The sequence below is a fragment of the Gorilla gorilla genome, chromosome 17 (genome assembly GCF_029281585.2).
Source record: "Gorilla gorilla gorilla isolate KB3781 chromosome 17, NHGRI_mGorGor1-v2.1_pri, whole genome shotgun sequence".
Classification (NCBI taxonomy): Eukaryota; Metazoa; Chordata; class Mammalia; order Primates; family Hominidae; genus Gorilla; species Gorilla gorilla.
In genome coordinates, this window is record NC_073241.2 from 65,375,947 (window position 1) to 65,396,361 (window position 20,415).

Consider the following 20,415-nt stretch of genomic DNA (forward strand, 5'->3'; position numbering starts at 1 on the left):
GTCTTCTTAAAAAGTTAACATAATTGGATATCTTGTTGGACTGCTAGATCCCTATTATTGAATGAATGTCAGTCATTTATTGTGACTGACATTCAACACCTGGGCATGGTGGCTTGTCTCAGCAACTTGAAAGGCTGAGATGGAGGATTGCTTGAAGCTAGGAGTTTGAGAACAGCCTTGGTGAAAGAATAAGACCCTGTCTCCAAAAAAAAAAAAGAGGTAGTCTTCTCCCTTTAGTCATGTAACTGTCTCTCTACAGCATTCCTTCTCTTACTTTGTAATCTGATTTGCTTCTAATCTGCTTCTAGCTTGGGAAAATTAGATAGCAAGAACGGAGTGGCCAAGAGCACAGGCCCTTGGAGCTAGACAGCCTGGGTTCACTTACTAGCTATAGCTATGTGTCCTTGAGGACATTAGTTAATCCCTGTCTCAGGTTCCTCATTTGTAAAACATGGGTAGTTTTTTGTTTTTTTTTTCTTTTAACAGGATCTCACTCTGTCATCCGGGTGTGATCATAGCTCACTGCAACCTCATTCTCCTGGGGTTAAGCCATCCTCACGCTTCAACTTCCTGAGTAGCTGGGACTACAGGTGCACATCACCACACCCAGCTAATATCTAAAATTTTTTTTATAGACACAGGGTCTTGCTTTGTTGCCCTGCCTAGTCCTGAACTCCTGGCTTCAAGTGATCCTCCCGCCTCAGTCTCCCAAAGTGCTGGGATTACAGGTGTGAGCCACTGCATTTGGCATGTGGATTGTTAATATTACCTACTGACAGTTTTTTGTTTGTTTTGTTTTGTTTTTTTTTGAGACAGAGTTTTGCTCTTTTGGCCCAGGTTGAAGTGCAGTGGCGTGATCTCGGCTCACTGCAACCTCCACCTTCCAGGTTCAAGTGATTCTTCTGCCTCAGCCTCCTGAGTAGCTGGGATTACAGGTGCCTACCACCATGTCTGGCTAATTTTGTATTTTTAGTAGAGATGGGGTTTCACCATGTTGGCCAGCCTGGTCTCGAACTCCTGACCTCAGGTGATCCCCCCGCCTCAGCCTCCCAAAGTGCTGGGATTACAGGCGTGAGCCACCGCACCTGGTCTACTGGCAGGGTTTTTATGAGGCTTAAATGAGTTAACATTTATATGATATGCAAAACAAGGCCTGGCACATACTGGATGCTATGTAAGTGTATTTTATTTTATTATTATTGTTGTGTTTTTTATTAACACTTACTGTTTTTTTATAAAGTATATTGCAAAGGAAACAGAAGCAGAGACGTGTAGGGTGAGGTATGGGAGAAGGGGTGCCAAGCTTCCATGCCCTCCCTGGCTGTGCCGCCCTCCAGGAACCTCCATGTGCTTAGCTATTCGGAAGCTCCGAAGCTCCCTGAACTGTGTCCTCTTTGGTTTTTATGACAGCTTCATGACGTCAGCATTTTTTCCCCCAGGGTGGAACCCTCTCATGGTTGGGTTTTTTTTTTTTTTTTTGAGATGGAGTCTCACTCTGTCACCCAGGCTGGAGTGCAGTGGCGCTATCTCGGCTCACTGCAAGCTCTGCCTCCCGAATTCATGCCATTCTCCTGCCTCAGCCTCCTGAGTAGCTGGGACTACAGGTGCCTGCCACCACACCTGGCTAATTTTTTGTATTTTTAGTAGAGACAGGGCTTCATCGTTTTAGCACCTCGTGATCCGCCCACCTCGGCCTCCTAAAGTGCTGGGATTACAGGTGTGACCCACTGCGCCCAGCTGGTCGGGTTTAAGACACACAGTCAAACAGGTGGGGAAGATTAGAGGCCTGACCCTGAAGCCTAATATACCCAATTTTGTAGGTGAAGACTGTAACAAGGGCTATGGGAGTTTTGAGCCAGGAACTTTTGTCAGAGAAAACCAGTGTACTTAACACCTCAGGCCATGGATCCCTCAGGCCAGGGATTCTTTACATCAAAAAATATAGGCTGGGTGTGGTGGCTCATGCTGGTAATCCCAGCACTTTGGGAGGCCAAGGCGGGAGGATTATTTGAGCCCAGGAGCTTGAGGCCAGCCTGGGCAACATAGGGAGACCCCGTCTGTACAAATAATTTTAAAAATTAGCCATGGGCTTGCAGCCCTGGGTATCGTTGCAGGCGCCTGTGGTCGCAGCTACTTGGGAGGCTGACGCAGGAGGATTGTGTGAGCCTGGGAAGTTGAGGCTGCAGTGAGCCATGGTTACACCACTGCATTCCAGCCTGGGTGATAGAGCAAGACCCTGTCTCAAAAAAAAAAAATGTGTATGCACACACAGTCAATAATTAGTCCAGTCCATCATACTGTATGAATGTCTCCCAGGCTGAGGCCACTCAGGTTTGCAGATTTCCTTCAATCTTGTCAGGTTTCAGAAGGAGTAGCCTCAGTCAATATTATATACAACTTCACTCTTTCAGGCATCTGGGATAATTAAGCTAAGAGACAATGTCATCTCTTGCTCTTGAGACTCTTATGAGTTGTTAATGTGATATTGAATTTTCCTCAATGACCCATTTATTCATTTCTTTACTCTCAGCTGCTATTTTTCCTTCTCTCCATTAATACCCAAAGCTTTTCATCTTTGAAAGGCACATTAGAATTGCCATTGTGTTGATCTAGATTGCTGGCAGTAATACAAGTCAAGCAAGCAGCTCCTCAGTCTACTACGTTCAGACAGGATAAGGTTAGGTAGGTGCAGAACTAGTGAGCTATTTTTACCACCAGGCAATGTAGCTGTTTTCACCATTAGCCCTAATTTTGCTAGATGGGGTGAAGGTACAACCGTACAACCCATTCCCGTCATGCCTTAGGAGTTTTGATACAAGACTTTGAAACATAGTTGCAGGGTTTTTTGTTTTGTTTTTTTTTTTTTTGCTTAGAAATCATCCCTGCTGTTCCAGTACTTGTTGTTGTAGGCCTGGTCCTGGACCACTGCATCAGGTAGAGGAGAAAAAATAAATTAAAAAAAAATTTTTTTTGAGGCGATTTGGGGAAGAAAGAAAAAAAATATAGTCATTTTACCAGTGTATTCCTCCCTTGGTAAGAACTGCATAGTCATACCAGCATCCTCCCCAACCCCCTTCCCCATATCAACAAGAAAAACAAAAAATCTAGCAGGGACACTCAGGTTCCACTCATGTTGAGTGTGAGTACACACTGATGAAGGTGTGTAAGCCAGCCCTTCATGCTTTTATCTCCCCTTATTTTAGACAACCGATGTTTCAATTGTCCATTTCTACTTCTCTGTCAAACTGTGACTCTAAGGAGGAGATATCTCTGCCCATTGTTGGACATTATGAGCTGTACAGTGTATCTTTGGTCTGAAGAAATGATGGTCGGCCATCCAGATCTATTTAATATCTTCTGTTCTGGTTTTTTTATGGCACGTTGAGCATTTTCATCTTTCATTTGATAAGCAAAACCTACTACACAGTCAGTTTCAGTTCCTGTCAAGACCCATTTATAGCTCCCCAGGGCTACTAGCATCAGTCTTACTTGCCAGCCATGTTCAGGGCCTTCCCACCAGAATCTGTGCCCTGTAGCCATCAGCAGTCTCTGTCGCTGACAAACAGAGCAGTTCTTTCTGGCATTATGTGCCTTGGAATTGCCATCTACTAACCAAGCAGCTCTTGAGAGCTGTTCATCTGACACTGCAGAATCCAGCAGTTTTTCACACAGTTCCACTGTCAGTTCTAGGGGAAAAGAAACTCCTTGCTCAAGGGTATCTCCTCCTTCCATTCTCCAGGTAGTATAAAGCATTTCCGTTTTATTATGGAACTCTTCCGGACACTGCCATCCCCATTAGAATGTTTCTCTGACATCACTGGAGACAGTGTGGGTGTTTCAGGTGTCATAGGGATAGCTTCAGCTAATGTTTCATTGCAAGACAGTAAATGCCCCTCAAGTGGAAATACTCTAGTCCAAACCCCAGTAGTTGTTGCTGGGAGCTACTCAGAGGCTTTAGCCATAAGCTCGAGGAGCTGTGCCACAGAGGGTGATGAAGTGGAGAATTTATCCTTCCCAGCACTCTAGCTTCTACCCTGCATTGTGTGGTTCAGGCAATTCTGCTGGTTCCCATTTAGCATATCCAGTTAATATTGCTTGAAGGTCAGATTTACGTGCTTTCTGTTTTACAGTACCAGGTAGGGGAAACATTCCCCAATCAGACACAATGTTCAGCCCCATGATACAATCAGGTAAAAGAGATGCAACCACTTCATATGAAGTGTGTTCAAATATACCAACTTTCATAATCCTATTAACCCTTAGATTTTTATGTTCTGTTTTCAGGAACTTCACCCCCAGACCATTTTACCCTTTCTTGTACAAAAAGCTTTGGGTCTCTTGCTGCCAAGGGTTGAGCCAAAGGACTCCAGCCCTTTTGTCAGTAGTTTCCCCCCCTATTGCCCCAGGCCAGATCAGATTTTTCACTATAGTCTCTGCCTTCCAGCTTTTTTTTTTTTTTCTCTTTTTTTTTGAGACAGTGTCTCACTCTGTTACTCAGGCTGGGGTACAGTTGTGCAGTCATGGCTGACTGCAGTCTTGACCTCCTGGGCTCAATCGATCCTCCCACCTCCACCTCCCGAGTAGCTGAGACTACAGGCAGGCACCGCCATGCCCGGCTAATTTTTGTATTTTTTGTAGAGACGGGATTTCACCATGTTGCCCAGGCTGGTCTCAGACTCCTGGGCTCAAGCAGTCTACCCGCTTCTGCCTCCCAAAGTGCTGAGATTATAGGTGTGAGCCACACTGACCTGCCCTGCCTTCCAGCTTTTACCATTTCTCCAAACTGGGAGAAGTGCAGTAAACTGGTTTGGCATCCTTTAATGTTGGGAGACCAGGAGGGACTCCCTTTGGTCCACCCAGCCTTTGATAGTGTTGTATTACTACTTTGTTTTAGGCCAGGCATGGCGGCCGGCTCACACCTGGAATCCTAACACTTAGGAAAGCTGAGGTGGATGGATGGATCTCTTGAGCCCAGGAGTTTGAGACAAGCCTGGGCAACATGGCAAAACCCCATCTCTACAAAAAAGACAAAAATTAGCCAGGCATGGTTAATTCTTTGGGCTGAGGAAATGATGGTTGGGCATCCAGATCCATTTAGTATCTTCTGTTCTGTTTTTTTTTTTTTTTTTTTTTTGAGGTGGAGTTTCGCTCTTGTTGCCCAGGCTGGAGTGCAATGGCGTGATCTTGGCTAACTGCACTCTTGCCTCCCTGGTTCAATTGATTCTCCTGTCTCAGCCTCCTGAGTAGCTGGGATTACATGCACCCACCACCATGCCTGGCTAATTTTTTTTTTTTGTATTTTTAGGAGAGACGGAGTTTCACCATGTTGGCCAGGCTGGTCTCAAACTCCTGACCACACGTGACCCACCCTCCTCAGCCTCCCAAAGTGCTGGGATTACAGGCCTGAGCCACCATGCCCAGCCAGTTCTGGTTTTTTAATGGTTTTTTTTCAGCTACTCAGAGGCTGAGGTGGGAAGATCACTTGGGCCTGGGAGGGAGGGTGAGGCTGCAGTTAGCCGTGATTGCATCATTGCACTCTAACCTGGGTGACAGAGTGAGACCCTATCTCAGAAAAAAAAAACAAAGATCTTTGTTTTAACACCATCAGTTTCCATTTTATTCTTTGTTTCTTAATAACCATCTAAAGATTTCCACCCTGCCTTTGAATCTCTCCCTTTTACCTTTCCTGTTTTCTTGTCAACCTAATGTTTTTATTAGCATCTGTAAGACTCATGAGAAGCTGAGACAGCAAGTTTAATAAGGCTTCTTGAACTGTTTATTGATTCTGCAGGAGTACCATCACATGGGGTGCCCATGTAGAAGGAACCCCCTTAACCATAGCATTTACTGTGATCTGGGTAACAGGCATATTCAGCAGGTGAATATCCCTGTCATCACATAGCCAGTCTCACAAGGCTTGCATACAAAGCATATTAGCTGCCCCATCTGGGGTGTTACACTTGGCATTTATAGATGATGTTAGGCAGTCCCCATTTTTGGGGGTAAACAGACCTTACAGTGGCATTTATCCAGTCCACCTGGCTGGCCGTTCCTTCAGGAATAATCTCCCGTGTGTCTGGATTATATATCCCCATCCACGATTGTTCACTAGTGAGCTGTGGGTCCTGCATCAACCCAAACATGCTCTTCCACTCTGTAGCATTTAAAACCAAAGATACTGCCCCTAAATTAATCACTTTCATAGTCCACTTTAGCAAAGGTTCCCCAGGAAACTGATGATACCAGTCTATAAGATGGAACAATTCCTTCACACTACACCCTTTGGTTTCAGTAGTTACTTGGTTTTGCCCTTCCCCCACATTGACTACCTTCTTGGTAACCACAGGACTTAGAAATATTTTCTGTTGTCCCTGCATAATTCTCTGCTTTGTGGGTGACTTTGAGGCTGGTGGCCTGAGCTCGCACCCACATTTTGAGCTGGGTCCAGCCTCAAGTCCTTATCCAGCACCCTCTTGTACTTTCATTTTAGCCATTATAGATAACAGTGACCAAGGGATTGAATTTTGGATTGAATATTTCACTTTTTTCTTTTTAGTTTGCATTTCCTTGTGTATCCAATGAACCAACTCTTGGAGTTGGATCTATCTGTAAATTCCACTGGTAACTTTAACCTTTAGTAACTGATCTCAACACAGCTGCAGCTTCATACCATTGGTGAGCACATGATCAAAGATTCCTCATTCCCCACCCTTTTATCCTTTTTCTTCCCAAACCACACGATTCCATGAGTCAGGGCCTTTCCAGCAAATCCTGCTTCACTAACATTAAGTATGTAGGGAAAACTCTCTCTCTTACACCACAGCAATCATTAACTTCTGTGAGCAAATGTGTGGGGGTTTCTTCCCCGACACCAAGCAGCAGACACCAGCTGGGTGTTCTCTAATTCAGTTCCAACACTCTCTACCCAGAGATAGTGTCAGATCCCAGAGGTTGAGGGCTCAGTCCCCAAGACTGCCCCTACCCCAGCAGTCACAGTCCAGGCCTCAGGAACTTCTGACTGACCAGCTTCAAGTTAGGATTCCCTCGACCCCCGCTTTAGGTTCAGTTAATTTGGGGTGACTCACAGAACTCAGGGAAAGACTTAACATTTATTGGCTTATGGTATTGAAAGTGACTTGTTTTTTATATAGACTTTTTTTTTTTATAGAGCAGTTTTAGGTTAACAGCAAAATTGATCTGAAGGTACAGAGTTTCCGCGTCCCTCTACCCCCACACATCAACTTGTAGCCTCCCCCACTACGTTGTTACAGTCAAGGACGATTTTTTAAAAGCCAAACACTGCCCTTCAGGACTGTTACTGTGGGAAAATGTTGTTAGTCCAAAAGTGCTGTCCATTGCTCAAAACTTTTTGTAAACTCCCATTAGTGCTAACTTTAGAATCAGTTTTTGTTCACAGAGGGAGTAACATTTTTTTGTCACAGGCTTTTTTTTTTTTTTTTTTGACCAGACATAATATAGTTTAGTCACAGACTTATCCATCAGACTAGGTTTTGAATGACCTATTAGCTATTTATACACATTTAATTTTCCTCTAAAGGTTAAGTTTTAGTCCCACTTGAGGTTGTTCAAAAAGGTGCTCTGTGGACCAGGCATATGACATTTTCTATATGTTGTTGTCATTATTTGTTTATATGGTTGTTGTTGCAGGCTTGTTAGTACGTGAACCAACTAGATTTGATTCAGTTATCTGTCCTCTACACCTGTAACTCTTTTTACTTAATAAAGCCATCAGGTCCACATGCAGAACCCACTGACTTGTTTTACACAATATTTTTACATTTTATACAATTTTTATTTAGTTTAATAAATACTCACATAGAACCTAGTGTATACTAGAATTGTCCTGTGTACTTTACAAAAGTAACTCATTTAATCCTCATAATAACCCTAGAAGGTAGGTGCTGTTATAACTGTTTTATTCTATAATTGAGACACAGAAGGGTTAAGTAGTATCTGGCTGCTCAATAAATGATGAATGGAGGGAAATTTCCCACAGTTACTGATTTAAAGGATACAACACATATTTGAATGCTTAAGTTCTTATATGATTGATTGGAAAATGGATCCTATTATTCTGTGATCCGATCTTGTATACTTAGCTTTTCACTTTGCCAGAGGGCTTTAGTCTTCTCTGTTATCAGACATGAGTGCTTTACTTTGGTGGTAGTCTTTGAGTATTTTGATATGTGATATGAGCACTTCCGTTGCAGAGAGAGTGGACTCCAGAGATTGTCATTTCAGGGCACTTTGATGGTGTCCAAGACCTAGTCTGGGATCCAGAAGGAGAATTTATTATCACTGTCGGTACTGATCAGACAACTAGACTTTTTGCTCCATGGAAGAGAAAAGACCAATCACAGGTAAAATGTCTTATTTATTTATTTATTTATTTATTTTTTCTTGGGACGGAGTTTCACATCACCCAGGCTGAGGTGCAATGGCACGATCTCAGCTCACTGCAGCCTCCGCCGCCCAGGTTCAAGCGATTCTCCTGTCTCAGCCTCCCGAGTAGCTGGGATTATAGGTGCCCACCACCACACCCATCTTCTTTTTGTATTTTTAGTAGAGATGGGGTTTCACCATGTTGGCCAGACTGGTCTCGAACTCCTGACCTCAGGTGATGCACCGCCCCCCCCCCACCCCCGCCCCCGCCTGCCTCCCAAAGTGCTGGGTTATAGGCATGAGCCACTGCAGCCGGCCTCTTCTTATTTTACTAATGTGTTTAAAAGAAAACATCCATGAGCACAAGTAGGGCAGCCACGCTAGCCATTAGGAAAATGCAAATTAGAACCATGATGCGATACCACCACACACCCTCTTGAATAGCTAAAGTAAAAAATATATTAACAAGTGCTGGTAAGGATGCAGAGCAACTGGAACTTTCATACATTGTTATTGGGGATGCAGAATGATACAGCCACTCTGGAAAACAGTTGGACATTTTATTTTTTGTTTTTTGTAGAGACAGGATCTTGCTATGTTGCTCAGGCTGGCCTTGAACTCCTGGCCTCAAGTGATCCTCCTGCCTCAGCCTCCCAAGTAACTAAGACTACAGGTGTGAGCCACCATGCCCAGCTAATTTTTAGATTTTTTGTAGAGACAGGGTCTTGCTCTGTTGCCTAGTTTCGTTATGTCTTGTAATTTTAGGATTAATTCATTAGGAAGCATTATCAAGTGTACAATAAAAGCCTGAAGTCATATAGTATTAGATAATAGTAGTGAGGGCAGTTTTTGTTTAAGGAAATTTTCACTGTGTTAGGCACCTAGAATAAAACAAAATGTAAAAGATAGATCCTGTTTTCAAGGAGTTTACCATCTAGCTGTAGGGTAGGGCTATAGGTAGGAGGCAGTGGAACTAATGTTTCTGTAATTATTAGATAAGACCAGTTAATTGCTAAGTGTTGGCCCTGAGCTCAAACAGTTGTAAAACTTCACTACTGGTAAACTTTGAACTGCTATGTGGTAGAGAAAATCAGGATCCTCTGCTTCAGTTTCTGATAGAAATTCACGGAACTGACTATGGGTCAGTCCGTAAGAGCTAGTGAAGTTTGCCACTAACACTACTGCTTGAGTAACACGTGGTAGATTCAAATAAATAGAGTTGAGAACATTGGGAACAGCATCTATAGTCAACTGAAAAACAAGTCAAATGATTTTGAGTGATTTTTCTGTGGCTCTTGGTAATTTTTACCAATACTGCCCAGTTGTGGTTTATTCATGGATGAATATTTGCCCCATGGTTATATTTCCATTGTATAGTAAATAATTTTCATCTAATAATTTGCTTATTGAAAATTCAGCTTTTGAATGATCATTTTTGTTTATCCCGTTTTACCCAGGTGACTTGGCATGAAATTGCAAGGCCTCAGATACATGGGTATGACCTGAAATGTTTGGCAATGATTAATCGGTTTCAGTTTGTATCTGGAGCAGATGAAAAAGTTCTTCGGGTTTTTTCTGCACCACGGAATTTTGTGGAAAATTTTTGTGCCATTACAGGACAATCACTGAATCATGTGCTCTGTAATGTGAGTATTTCTCTAAATATTTTACCTAAATCTAGTCACTTCATTTTAAATTTAAAAAGATTTTTGCCTCAGGCTTTAAATGGAATATATGGGTAGAAAGAAAGTAGTATTGTTTCTTAATGTAAGATTTGACAAAGTTTTTTGTGCACTGTGGGGTGTAATGATTTAAATACTAAAACTAGAAATTTTGTGTAGCAGATGAGCTCAAAATACTACAAAGCTGCATTAGTGTTCAATTGAGACATGAATACGATGTTTTATCACTGTGTTAGGTACCTAGAATAGAACAAAATAAAAGATGGATACTGTTTTCAAGGAGATTACCATCTAGCTGTATGGTAGGGGTAAAGGTAGGGGGCAGTGGAACTAATGTATCTGCAGTTGTTAGATGAGACCAGTTAATTGCTAAATCTTCTGGTACTAAAGTAAATTTCATAGAAGGAAGAGGTCATTGTATTGGAATAACGAGAACATGTTTAATGGGACTTGATTTGGGTTTTGTAAGGGTAACTTTCTTTTTTATGTTTATACGCCCTTCTAAGAAAGATTTGAGCTACTTATAAAAGTACATGGATTATAAAAATTATGAAGTAATTTTGAAAGAAGGAAAATTAAGTAGGAAGATAGGTTACACAGAAGTGCATATTATACAGTCCTTCACTTAGAGTTGAGTCACGAGTTTGGTTCTGAGCTCGAAAAGTATAAGTACCCTTTTGATAGGCAAAAAGAAGGGGAGAGAGGGAGAGAGCAAAGGGAAGAGAGAGAGAGCAAAGGGGAGGCCAGAGCTATTGTGGTACCTGTTGGACTGAAGACTGGATATAAGTGGGGAGAATGGGGAAAGTCCATGGTGGAAGACTTGGGAGGCAGGCACAGTCTGACTGTGGGGTGCTGTTGGAGGCTTCTACACAAAGAGTGATGAAAAGCATTTTGGAAGAGAGTTATCTGGAAGCCAAGAGACTCTGAAAGCAGTGAAACTAGCACCAGTCTGAGTAAGACTGGAGAAGAAAATGGAATTCATTAGAAATGAAGTATCCAACTAAATTTCCTGGAATGTATACTCAGCACCTCATGCTACAGGCTTTCTTGATTATATGAAGAGGATTTAAGATTCTGTTGTGCTTGTTTCTAATAATAATGGACAATAGGAACAAGATCAAAAGGGAAGCCTTAATTGTGGTTATTATGTAGAGCTAAGCGTATGGAGGTGGAGCGACAGCTAGTTTCAGGATCTCTTCAGTTCTAGGAATTGAAATGGGGTTTTAGGATTCCATGAGAGGCTTAGTCCCAGTTGTACACTTAGTTCTGTGTCCTAAGATACAGGGATCCTGTAGAGTAGCGAGCTGCTTGCTCTCGTTTGGGTTTTGCTCCCATACTGAGTGTTGGGATAGGTATGTAGGAATGCCTCTTACTGTTCTTTTCCATGTTAGTTTTTCTTGGTTTCTGAGATAAAGCATACTGTTTCTTGTGTCCCAGGTAGCCATTTTTGATGGTTTTAAATTCTTACTATTCATGTTTGTGTTTAGTTTCAGCTTCTGTGTTAAAGTCTAAATGACTTTTACACTCTTAGCAAATGAGCATGTGCCAGTTTTGATGGTTAGCATATATTTTCACATGTAGTAATTTGATTGATATAAATTGCAAAATCTAAGCAGATATTGCCTTTTCAAATGACACTCATGCGAAGTTTTAAAATACTCAGTTAGTTAGGTATGTTTAATGAAAATACTATGACTAATGCTGTAACTGTTCCCTTCTGGGAAGCATCTGTGTTTATATGAGCATCATCAGGGGATGTGCCTGTGAGATTATCTTGGAAGTAGAGCTCTGGGCCTTCCATTTTCAGCTCACTGCATTTCTTGTCAGACCCTGAAACCCATTGAAATGTTATGGTTCGATGAGGTCCCTTTATGGGTGAGAGGATGCCTGACTTTATGGATGAGAGGATGCCCGACTTTATGGATTGCGTGGGAGTTGGAGGCCTGGTAGGGCTTGTCTGCTGGAGAGTGATTGCTTAGCATTGCATTGTTGGTTCAGGAAGTGAAAGTACAGGTAGACGTCCACACAAGATGGTCTTTAAACTGTTTCTCAGCATTTATGAGCGTGACTTTTTTGTAGTGCCTGAAGTAACAGTAACTTTTAGTTTTAAAATTAGCAAATAAAACTTTAGCATTTAAAACTTAGATGTTATATTTTCTATTCTAGCAAGATAGTGATCTTCCAGAAGGAGCCACTGTCCCTGCGTTGGGATTATCAAATAAAGCTGTCTTTCAGGGTAAGGCTTTTGTCTTCAAAATTATTAAACCCATAGTGGTACTTAAACCCCAGTCACACACTTGTGTAATGTCTACCTAATGTTTGTTACAGCTGATTTTTTTTTTAAATCACAGTATATGTATCTATCTTTTCTATCACCTATTTCGTGATAAGTACTCTTTGTACACACTCAGACCACTGAAGTAGATGCAGTTTTCACAAAGCATGTTTTTTCCCTTTTTTTTTTTTTTTTTTTTTGAGACAGAGTCTTGCTCTGTCACCCAGGCTGGAGTGCAGTGGCGCGATCTCAGCTCACTGCAACCTCCGCCTCCTGGCTTCAGGCAATTCCCCTGCCTCAGCCTCCCAAGTAGCTGGGACTACAGGCATGTGCTACCATGCCCAGCTAATTTTTGTATTTTTAGTAGAGACAGGGTTTCACCATGTTGGCCAGACTGCTCTGGAACTCCTGACCTCAGGTGATCCACCTGCCTTGGCCTCCCAAACTGCTGTTATTACAGGTGTGAGCCACCACGCCCTGCCACAAAGTATGTTTTTTGGTGTTAGAACTACAGATGAGAATGTGGGTAACCTGAAGAGTTGGTTGTGTAGTTTTAAAAGTTTGGAGACTGTTAGATCAAAGAAAATGGAAAGAACCTTTATGGAGTTGATTAATGCTGCCAGGAGCATGTTTGGAAAATACTGGAGTAAAGGAAATACTCTTGCCTTTGGAATCACATGGACACAGCTGTGAATTGCACCACTTTGAATTACCACTGCTTTCTATGTGGTGGCCTTAATATTGAGACAAGTGAAGGAGATATAAAAATAGTGACTATATTCTTGATGTGTTTCTTCAAACTAGGAGATATAGCTTCTCAGCCTTCTGATGAAGAGGAGCTGTTAACTAGTACTGGTTTTGAGTATCAGCAGGTGGCCTTTCAGCCCTCCATACTTACTGGTAAGATGTGACAAAGACAATTTAATAAATCGCTAGAACACACAATATGTTATCTATTGCTGCTGACCTAAATAAGTGCTATAGAATTCACTTTTATATTTGGATGAACATAGAAAAAAATAGCTTCAATTTATTCTAGAGCCTCCCACTGAGGATCATCTTCTGCAGAATACTTTGTGGCCTGAAGTTCAAAAACTGTAAGTTAAACTGTATTTAGCTCTTTGGTCTGATTCTGTCATAACTTCTGACTTTTCCTCCCCACCCCACAATTTGATGTCTCCTTTTTCTTCCTTCTACCTACCTTTTTCCTCCTCTTCTATATATCTCTTAGTGGCTCTTCATAAGGAATGAGAAACCTTAACGTTTATTTTTATGTTACTGTTTATTATGTTCATTACTTTTGTTTATTCATCTTATTTTTAAAGTAGAGAAGCATAACAATATATATTTTTTCTTTATTAAAAAGACTTGGCTGGGTACAGTGGCTCACACCTGTAATCATAGCACTTTGGGAGGCCGTAGCAGGAGGATCACTTGAGGCCAGGAGTTTGACACCAGCCTTGACAACATAGCGAGACCCCATCTCTACAAAAAATTTTTAAAAATTAGCCAGGCATGATGATGCATGCCTGTAGTCCCAATCTACTTGAGAGGCTGAGGCTGGATGATTGCTTCTGCCCAGGAATTGGAGGCTGCAGTGAGCCATGATTGCACCACTGCACCCCAGCCTGGGTGACAGAGTGAGACCTTGCCTTGAAAAAAAAAAAAAAAGACTTAAGTTTTGTTGTTAGTCATGGTCTTTTTGTCTTTGATGGTTCCTGATGAAGACTTTTCCATGGTTTATTGTTTAGATACTGGCTAGTTGAAAGTAGGAGGTGAAAATTTGTATGTTAATTGTTTGAATGAGTTAGGAAGCTGACATTTTTCTCCCATCTCCCTGTCTTTCTCTCAAATGTTTGCCTAGACAAACATATAATGTTCCTTAAAAGAATTGTATATTAGCTAGAGAGGTTGATGTTATTCTTTTTACTTTCAAAAATTGTGTGGCATGAGAATAGATTCATTTGCTAATAGTACTTTTTTTCTTTTTAAATTTTAGATATGGGCATGGTTATGAAATATTTTGTGTTACTTGTAACAGTTCAAAGACTCTGCTTGCCTCAGCTTGTAAGGTAGGGAAGTTTACTTTTGATTCTGCTTGGTCACAGGTTATTTGGGTCATCAGGCTCCTGCAAGTTTGGTAATGATTTAGGCAGAACTCTACGTGAAAGGCCACTAGTGCTTGGTTTTTTGAATCTTACTTTCTCAATTTCTCTTACCCTTCTGTCTCTTCAAAAGCTTATGGTTTCCTTTTAAATCTGTTTCAGCTGCACATTTTGAGCTTATCTGTGCCTCCCTGCTAAAAGTGATTTAATCAGGTATCTCAAAATGACACCTGCAATCCCAGCTACTCAGGAGGCTGAGACATGAGAATCACTTGAACCCCAGAGATGGAAGTTGCAGTGAGTCAAGATCGCGCCACTGCACTCCAGCCTGGGTGACAGAGTGAGACTCTGTATATAAAACAACGATATCTCAAAATGACACCTAAAAATTTGATGAATTTTAAATAATTGGAGTCATAGAGACACAGGGAAATGAGAAGAGGAAACCTGGAGTGAAGTCCATCAGACTGTTTTTTGAGGACACTCTTGGCACTGACCTAAGGTAGATGACTTTTGCATTTACCTGGAAGGATGGTCTTGAATTCATCATTCAGTATTTCTCCATATCCTGTGGAATGATATAGCAATTGTGGAGGATTATCCGAAGGTTCTGAAACCCACACATTCCTCTTAAATTTTCTGAAATTTATTTACTTGTTTTAAATATGATGATAAGAGCCGCCTACATGCATGGGCTTGTGTCCCTGTTTTTACTGTGGATTTATGCCACTGATCTGCATTTTGGACATCATAAGAAATGCTGCTGTGCTTCCCCTACACCCACCCCTACCCCACTTGTTTATTCTTTGAAATGGTACTGAGAGGACTTCCTTCTCTTATAGGAGCCTTTGGGAAAAATGGAGTTCAGTAGTTCAAATGTCTGGGCTTCTACTGAGCAGATAATTTATTTCTAACTTAGGGCACTGTCAATCCTCTAATTGACTTTTTTTTCCCCCTTTTTAAGTTGATTCACAACAATATGTGTATCCTCTAAACATTTTTTAACAGCTTTATTTAGGGTTATTAACTTACTATAAATGGTATGTTTAATGTGAACAATTTGATAAGTTTTGACATGTTTATCCCTGTATAAATCATCACTACAATCAAGATACTGTGTATATCCATCAACCCCCAACATTTTCTGTGCTCTTTGGCAATTCCTCTCTTCTGCCTCTCCCTTTCCCCTCCTGCCTCCATCCCTAGGAAACCACTCGTCTGCTTTTTGTCATGATAGAGCAGTTTACATTTTCTAAAATTGTATATAAATAGGATCATGTAAGTATGTACTTTTTTGGTTTTGCTTCTTTCTTTCATCATAATTGTTTGAGATTTATCCATGTTTTTGCATGCATCAGTAGTTCATGCCTTCTTAATGCTGAGTAGTTTTACCTTGTACAGATGTACCACCATTTGTTGATCCATTCGCTTATTAATGGACATTTGGGTTGTTTTCCAGTTTTGGGCTTTTACCGATGGTACAGTTATTAAAATTTATGTACAAATCTTTGCATGGATATATGCTTTCATTCTCTTGAGTACATATCTGTGAGTGGAATTGCTGGATGGTATGGTAGATATATATTTAAAATTTTAAGACAATTGACATGCTGTGTTCCGCAGTGGTTATACATTTTTGCAGCAGTGTATTAGATTTCCAGTTGCTGTGCACCCTCACCAGCACTTAGTATCAGTCTTTTTAACTTTAACCGTTCTAGTAAGTGTGTAGCAGCTCATTATGGCTGTGATTTATATTTCTCTAATGATATTAAGCATCTTTTCATGTGCTAATTTTTATCCATATGAAAATATGGTGAAACTTCAAATCTTTTGCCCATTTATTTATTAGATTGTTTTCTTACTGAGTTTTGAAAAGTTTTTCAAGTTTTTTAAATAGATTTAGGGGTACAAGTGCAACTGTGTTACGTGGATATATTGTGTCTTGTTGAACTCTGGATTTTAGCATACCCATCACCTGAATAGTATACCTTGTACCTTGAGTATTTCATTCCTCAACCCCTCCCACCTTTTTGATTCTCCAGTGTCTACTATTATTTCACGCCATATGTCCATGTATACCCATTGTTTAGCTCCTGCTTATAAGCAAAGATGTCTGGTTTTTGGCTTTTTGCTTCTGAGTCATTTCCCACTTAGGAGAATGGCTTCTAATTCAATCCATTTTGCTGCAGAAGACATGATTTCATTGTTTTTTATGGCTGAGTAGTAGTTCATGGGGTGTGTGTGTGTGTGTGTGTGTGTGTGTATACACACGACATTTTAAAAATCCAATTATCCATTGATGGACACTGAACAGTTTTTTATATACCCTGGATACAACTTTATCACATGTGCTAATGTAGATATTTTTTCTCAGTGGCTTGTCATTCTGCTAACAGTGTCTTTCAACTAGCAGATGTTTTATGTTTTGGTGAAGTCCAGTTTATCAATTTTTTTTTTTTAATTAGGCTGTGTCTTTCTTATATCTAGTCTTTGATAAAGGTCACAAGGATTTTTCTGCTGTGTTTTGTTCTAGGAGTTTTATGGATTTTTAGCTTTTGCCTTTAGACCTATGATACTTTCAAATTAACTCTTGTATTTGTCATGGAGTATAGATTAAAACTGATTTTCTTTTATTGTAGATACCAGTTTCAGCATCATTTTTTTAAAAGACTATCCCCTTCATCACTGTGCTTTGTCCCTTTGTCTAAAGTCGGTTGTTCATATATGTGGGTCTGTTCCGTAGACTTTATTCAGTTCTATTGATCTTTTTTGATATGATGCCAGTACCATACTCTGTTAGTAACGATAGTGTTTTAATAATACATCTTGAAATTAGGAAGTATAGAGTTATTTTGGCTATAGTAGATCCTTTATTTTGCATTTTAGAATCAGCTTAAGAGTTTCTGCAAAAATACCTGCAGGAATTTTAATGGAGATTGCATTGATTCTCTAGATCAATTTGGGGAGAATTTTAACAATATTGAGTATTTTGACATATGAATGCAATATGCCTGTCATTCATTCAGGTCTTTAATTTCTCTCAGGATTGATCTTTTTAAAAGTAAACCCTTTATTTTGGGATAATTTTCATTTTTTTCCCCCTTCATGTCACAGTTTTTCGTTTTATTTTTCCCCCTCCATGTCACAGTTTTGATCATGGAATAATTTTTCAAGATCTGAGAGCTACAGTGAAAAGGAAAAAAAGAAAGAAAGAAAACATGATACTATAGTCCCTGATGATTCATTTTTTCTAATCCCAGTCATCTGTAATTCTTCCCAGAGATTAGAAATGGTTGTAGTATGTTATCTCCTAGGAATTTTTTTTGGAATTCAAACAGATAAATAAAATATACTCATAGAAACAATGTGTTGTTTTTAAAATGTTTTCTCTTCAGTTTATTTTTACTTACTAGCTTCATTGTTTCATCTCTGTCCTATAGGCAGCTAAGAAAGAGCATGCAGCTATCATTCTTTGGAACACTACATCTTGGAAACAGGTGCAGAATTTAGTTTTCCACAGTTTGACAGTCACGCAGATGGCCTTCTCACCTAATGACAAGTTCTTACTAGCTGTTTCCAGAGATCGAACCTGGTCATTGTGGAAAAAGCAGGATACAATCTCACCTGAGTTCGGTAAAACAGCTTCTGATTGGGAAAGTTATTAGTGAAACAGTTATGTCCATTTTATCTACATTAAGCAGCTTTAGTTAAGAGAAAGATAACAGAGTGAAGGGTAGAGCCTCATATCTTTGAAGCCTTTCAAAGTTCTTGGATAACTGAGGAAGACTTGACCTTCCTTGTAAGATTTAAATGGAGATGATCTTTATTTGGGTTGACCTACTTGTGATTATGTAATCAAGATGGCATGCATTCAGATATCTCAGTTCAAGAAACATAAACATCTGTATGTAGGAAGTTAGGTTTTGCAAATGGTGATAGAATGCTACCACAAAACCTAATGGATAACTTATCCTGAGCTAGGATTTTATGGGACAGGAATAATGAAGATACAACTAAGAAAACTTATGGTTGAGTGGTTTCTTCTCTCTGAACTATTTTATTAATATAGTACTATTTTAAATTATGAAATGTAGAGGAAACCATTATCCTTAGTTTTTGCTACCCTCTCCAGTCACCTCCTTCATTGAGAAGGGTATATTAGGCATCCGTCTGGATAACATGACCCCTGAGCAAGGTGTTAGCCCACCTACCCACATTCTACTCTGAACCTGGCATAAACTGAAAAAAAAAAAAAGAGGACTAAAAACCTTTGTGTAGTTGGGTCAGTGGCCTATTCCTGTTCCCCCAGATTCTTTTGGTGGATAAGTTCTAGAAAGTGTTTAAAGTATATTTGCATTGTTTAATCCTGTTTTTAATTTTTCCATTGATAAGACTCGCATACAGTTTGGTTTTGTGATATTTCTGGTCTCTTTGTTTCTTGTGTTTTAGAGAACACCCAGGGACTGTAAAGTATACTCAGCAATATGTTTTAGAACAGACTGTTTTCTTTTGCATCACTAATCTTTTCCTAACATGCAGCATTTACTGTTTAAAAAGCTAAAGTCCGCCAGGCACAGTGGCTCATGCGTGTGATCCCAGCACTTTGGGAGGCCGAGGTGGGCGGATCACCTGAGGTCAGGAGTTCAACACCAGCCTGGCCAACATGGTGAAACCCCATCTCTACTAAAAATACAAAAATTGGCCGGGCGTGGTGGTGCACGCCTGTAATCCCAGCTACTTGGGAGGCTGAGGCAGGAGAATCATTTCAACCCGGGAGGCAGAGGTTGCAGTGAGCCAAGATGACGCCATTGCACTCCAGCCTAGGCGACAGAGCAAGACTCCATCTCAACAAAATAAAAAATAAGTTAAAGTTGGATGGGTGTGGTGGCTCACACCTGTAATCCTACCACTTTGGGAGGCTGAGGCAGGTGGATCATTTGAAGTCAGAAGTTTGAGACCAGCCTGGCTGATATGGTGAAACCCCATCTCTACTAAAAAAAATGTAAAAATTAGCCTGTAATCCCCGCTACTCAGGAGGCTGAGACAGGAGGATTGCATGAACCCAGGAGATAAAGGTTGCAGTGAGTGGAGATCCCACCACGGCACTCCAGCCAGGGCATTAGAGTGAGACTTCGTCCCCCTGCAAAAAAAAAAATTGTATTAATAACGTATTTATTAATGTGTTATATCTTTATGGATTATAGAGTAGTAATAGATACACTCTTATTCCCTCCTCATAAACAGTTATGTGGTTTTTGTTTTTTAGGGTTTTTTTTTTTTTTTTTTTTTTTAATTTGAGACGGAGTTTCCCTCTTGTTCCCCAGGCTGGAGTGCAGTGGTATGATCTCAGCTCACTGCAGCCTCCGCCTCCTGGGTTCAAGTGATTCTCCTGCCTCAGCCTCCTGAGTAGCTGGGATTAAAGGCACCTGCTACCACACCTGGCTAATTTTTTGTATTTTTAGTGGAGACGGGGTTTCATCATGTTGGGCAGGCTGGTCTTGAACTCCTGACCTCAGGTGATCCACCCGCCTCTGCCTCCCAAAAGTGCAGAGATTACAGGCATGAGCCACCATGCCTGGCCAACAGTTAGGTGTGTTAGGTTTAGTCCATATAAGGGCTAGAAGTTGCCTTACACTTAAATCTTAAAAGGAAAACATTTTCTCAAGATTTCTTTTTTTAAACATTAAGTGGTGCATTAATCTTTTTTCTGTAGCCTAATATGCAAATCTGCCTACTTTGAGTAAGGCTAAATAGCTTCAGGCTTCTTCTATAGGTGTGAGTTGAACTTCAGTTGAGTGTTTGGAAGATGTTTGTCATCAGTCACTAGAGAGTGACCAGTCAGTACAAAAGCATTCCCTACTAGAAAAATAGCTATGTCCACAGCCTTCTGGTGAGGGGTTGGTTGCCTGGCTTCAGTCTATTTCAAAAGTCAGTGCATATAAATTGAATA

The 20,415-nt window shown here is 40.6% G+C and overlaps 1 protein-coding gene across 3 annotated transcripts in view; it reads left to right on the plus strand.

Annotated features, from left to right (window-relative positions):
• Positions 1 to 20,415, plus strand: part of ELP2 (elongator acetyltransferase complex subunit 2) — a 46,948-nt gene that overhangs the window by 17,470 nt on the left and 9,063 nt on the right. For all 3 annotated transcript variants that reach the window (XR_002003475.4, XM_019013956.4, XM_055368101.2), the window contains 7 exons: positions 8,232 to 8,381; positions 9,861 to 10,049; positions 12,252 to 12,321; positions 13,165 to 13,260; positions 13,400 to 13,457; positions 14,360 to 14,432; positions 17,906 to 18,098. Coding sequence is in view for 2 of the 3 variants with exons in the window: in XM_019013956.4 (XP_018869501.1) it covers positions 8,232 to 8,381; positions 9,861 to 10,049; positions 12,252 to 12,321; positions 13,165 to 13,260; positions 13,400 to 13,457; positions 14,360 to 14,432; positions 17,906 to 18,098 (829 nt within the window). In the remaining variant the exon portion in view is untranslated. The remainder of the gene's footprint in view (positions 1 to 8,231; positions 8,382 to 9,860; positions 10,050 to 12,251; positions 12,322 to 13,164; positions 13,261 to 13,399; positions 13,458 to 14,359; positions 14,433 to 17,905; positions 18,099 to 20,415) is intronic.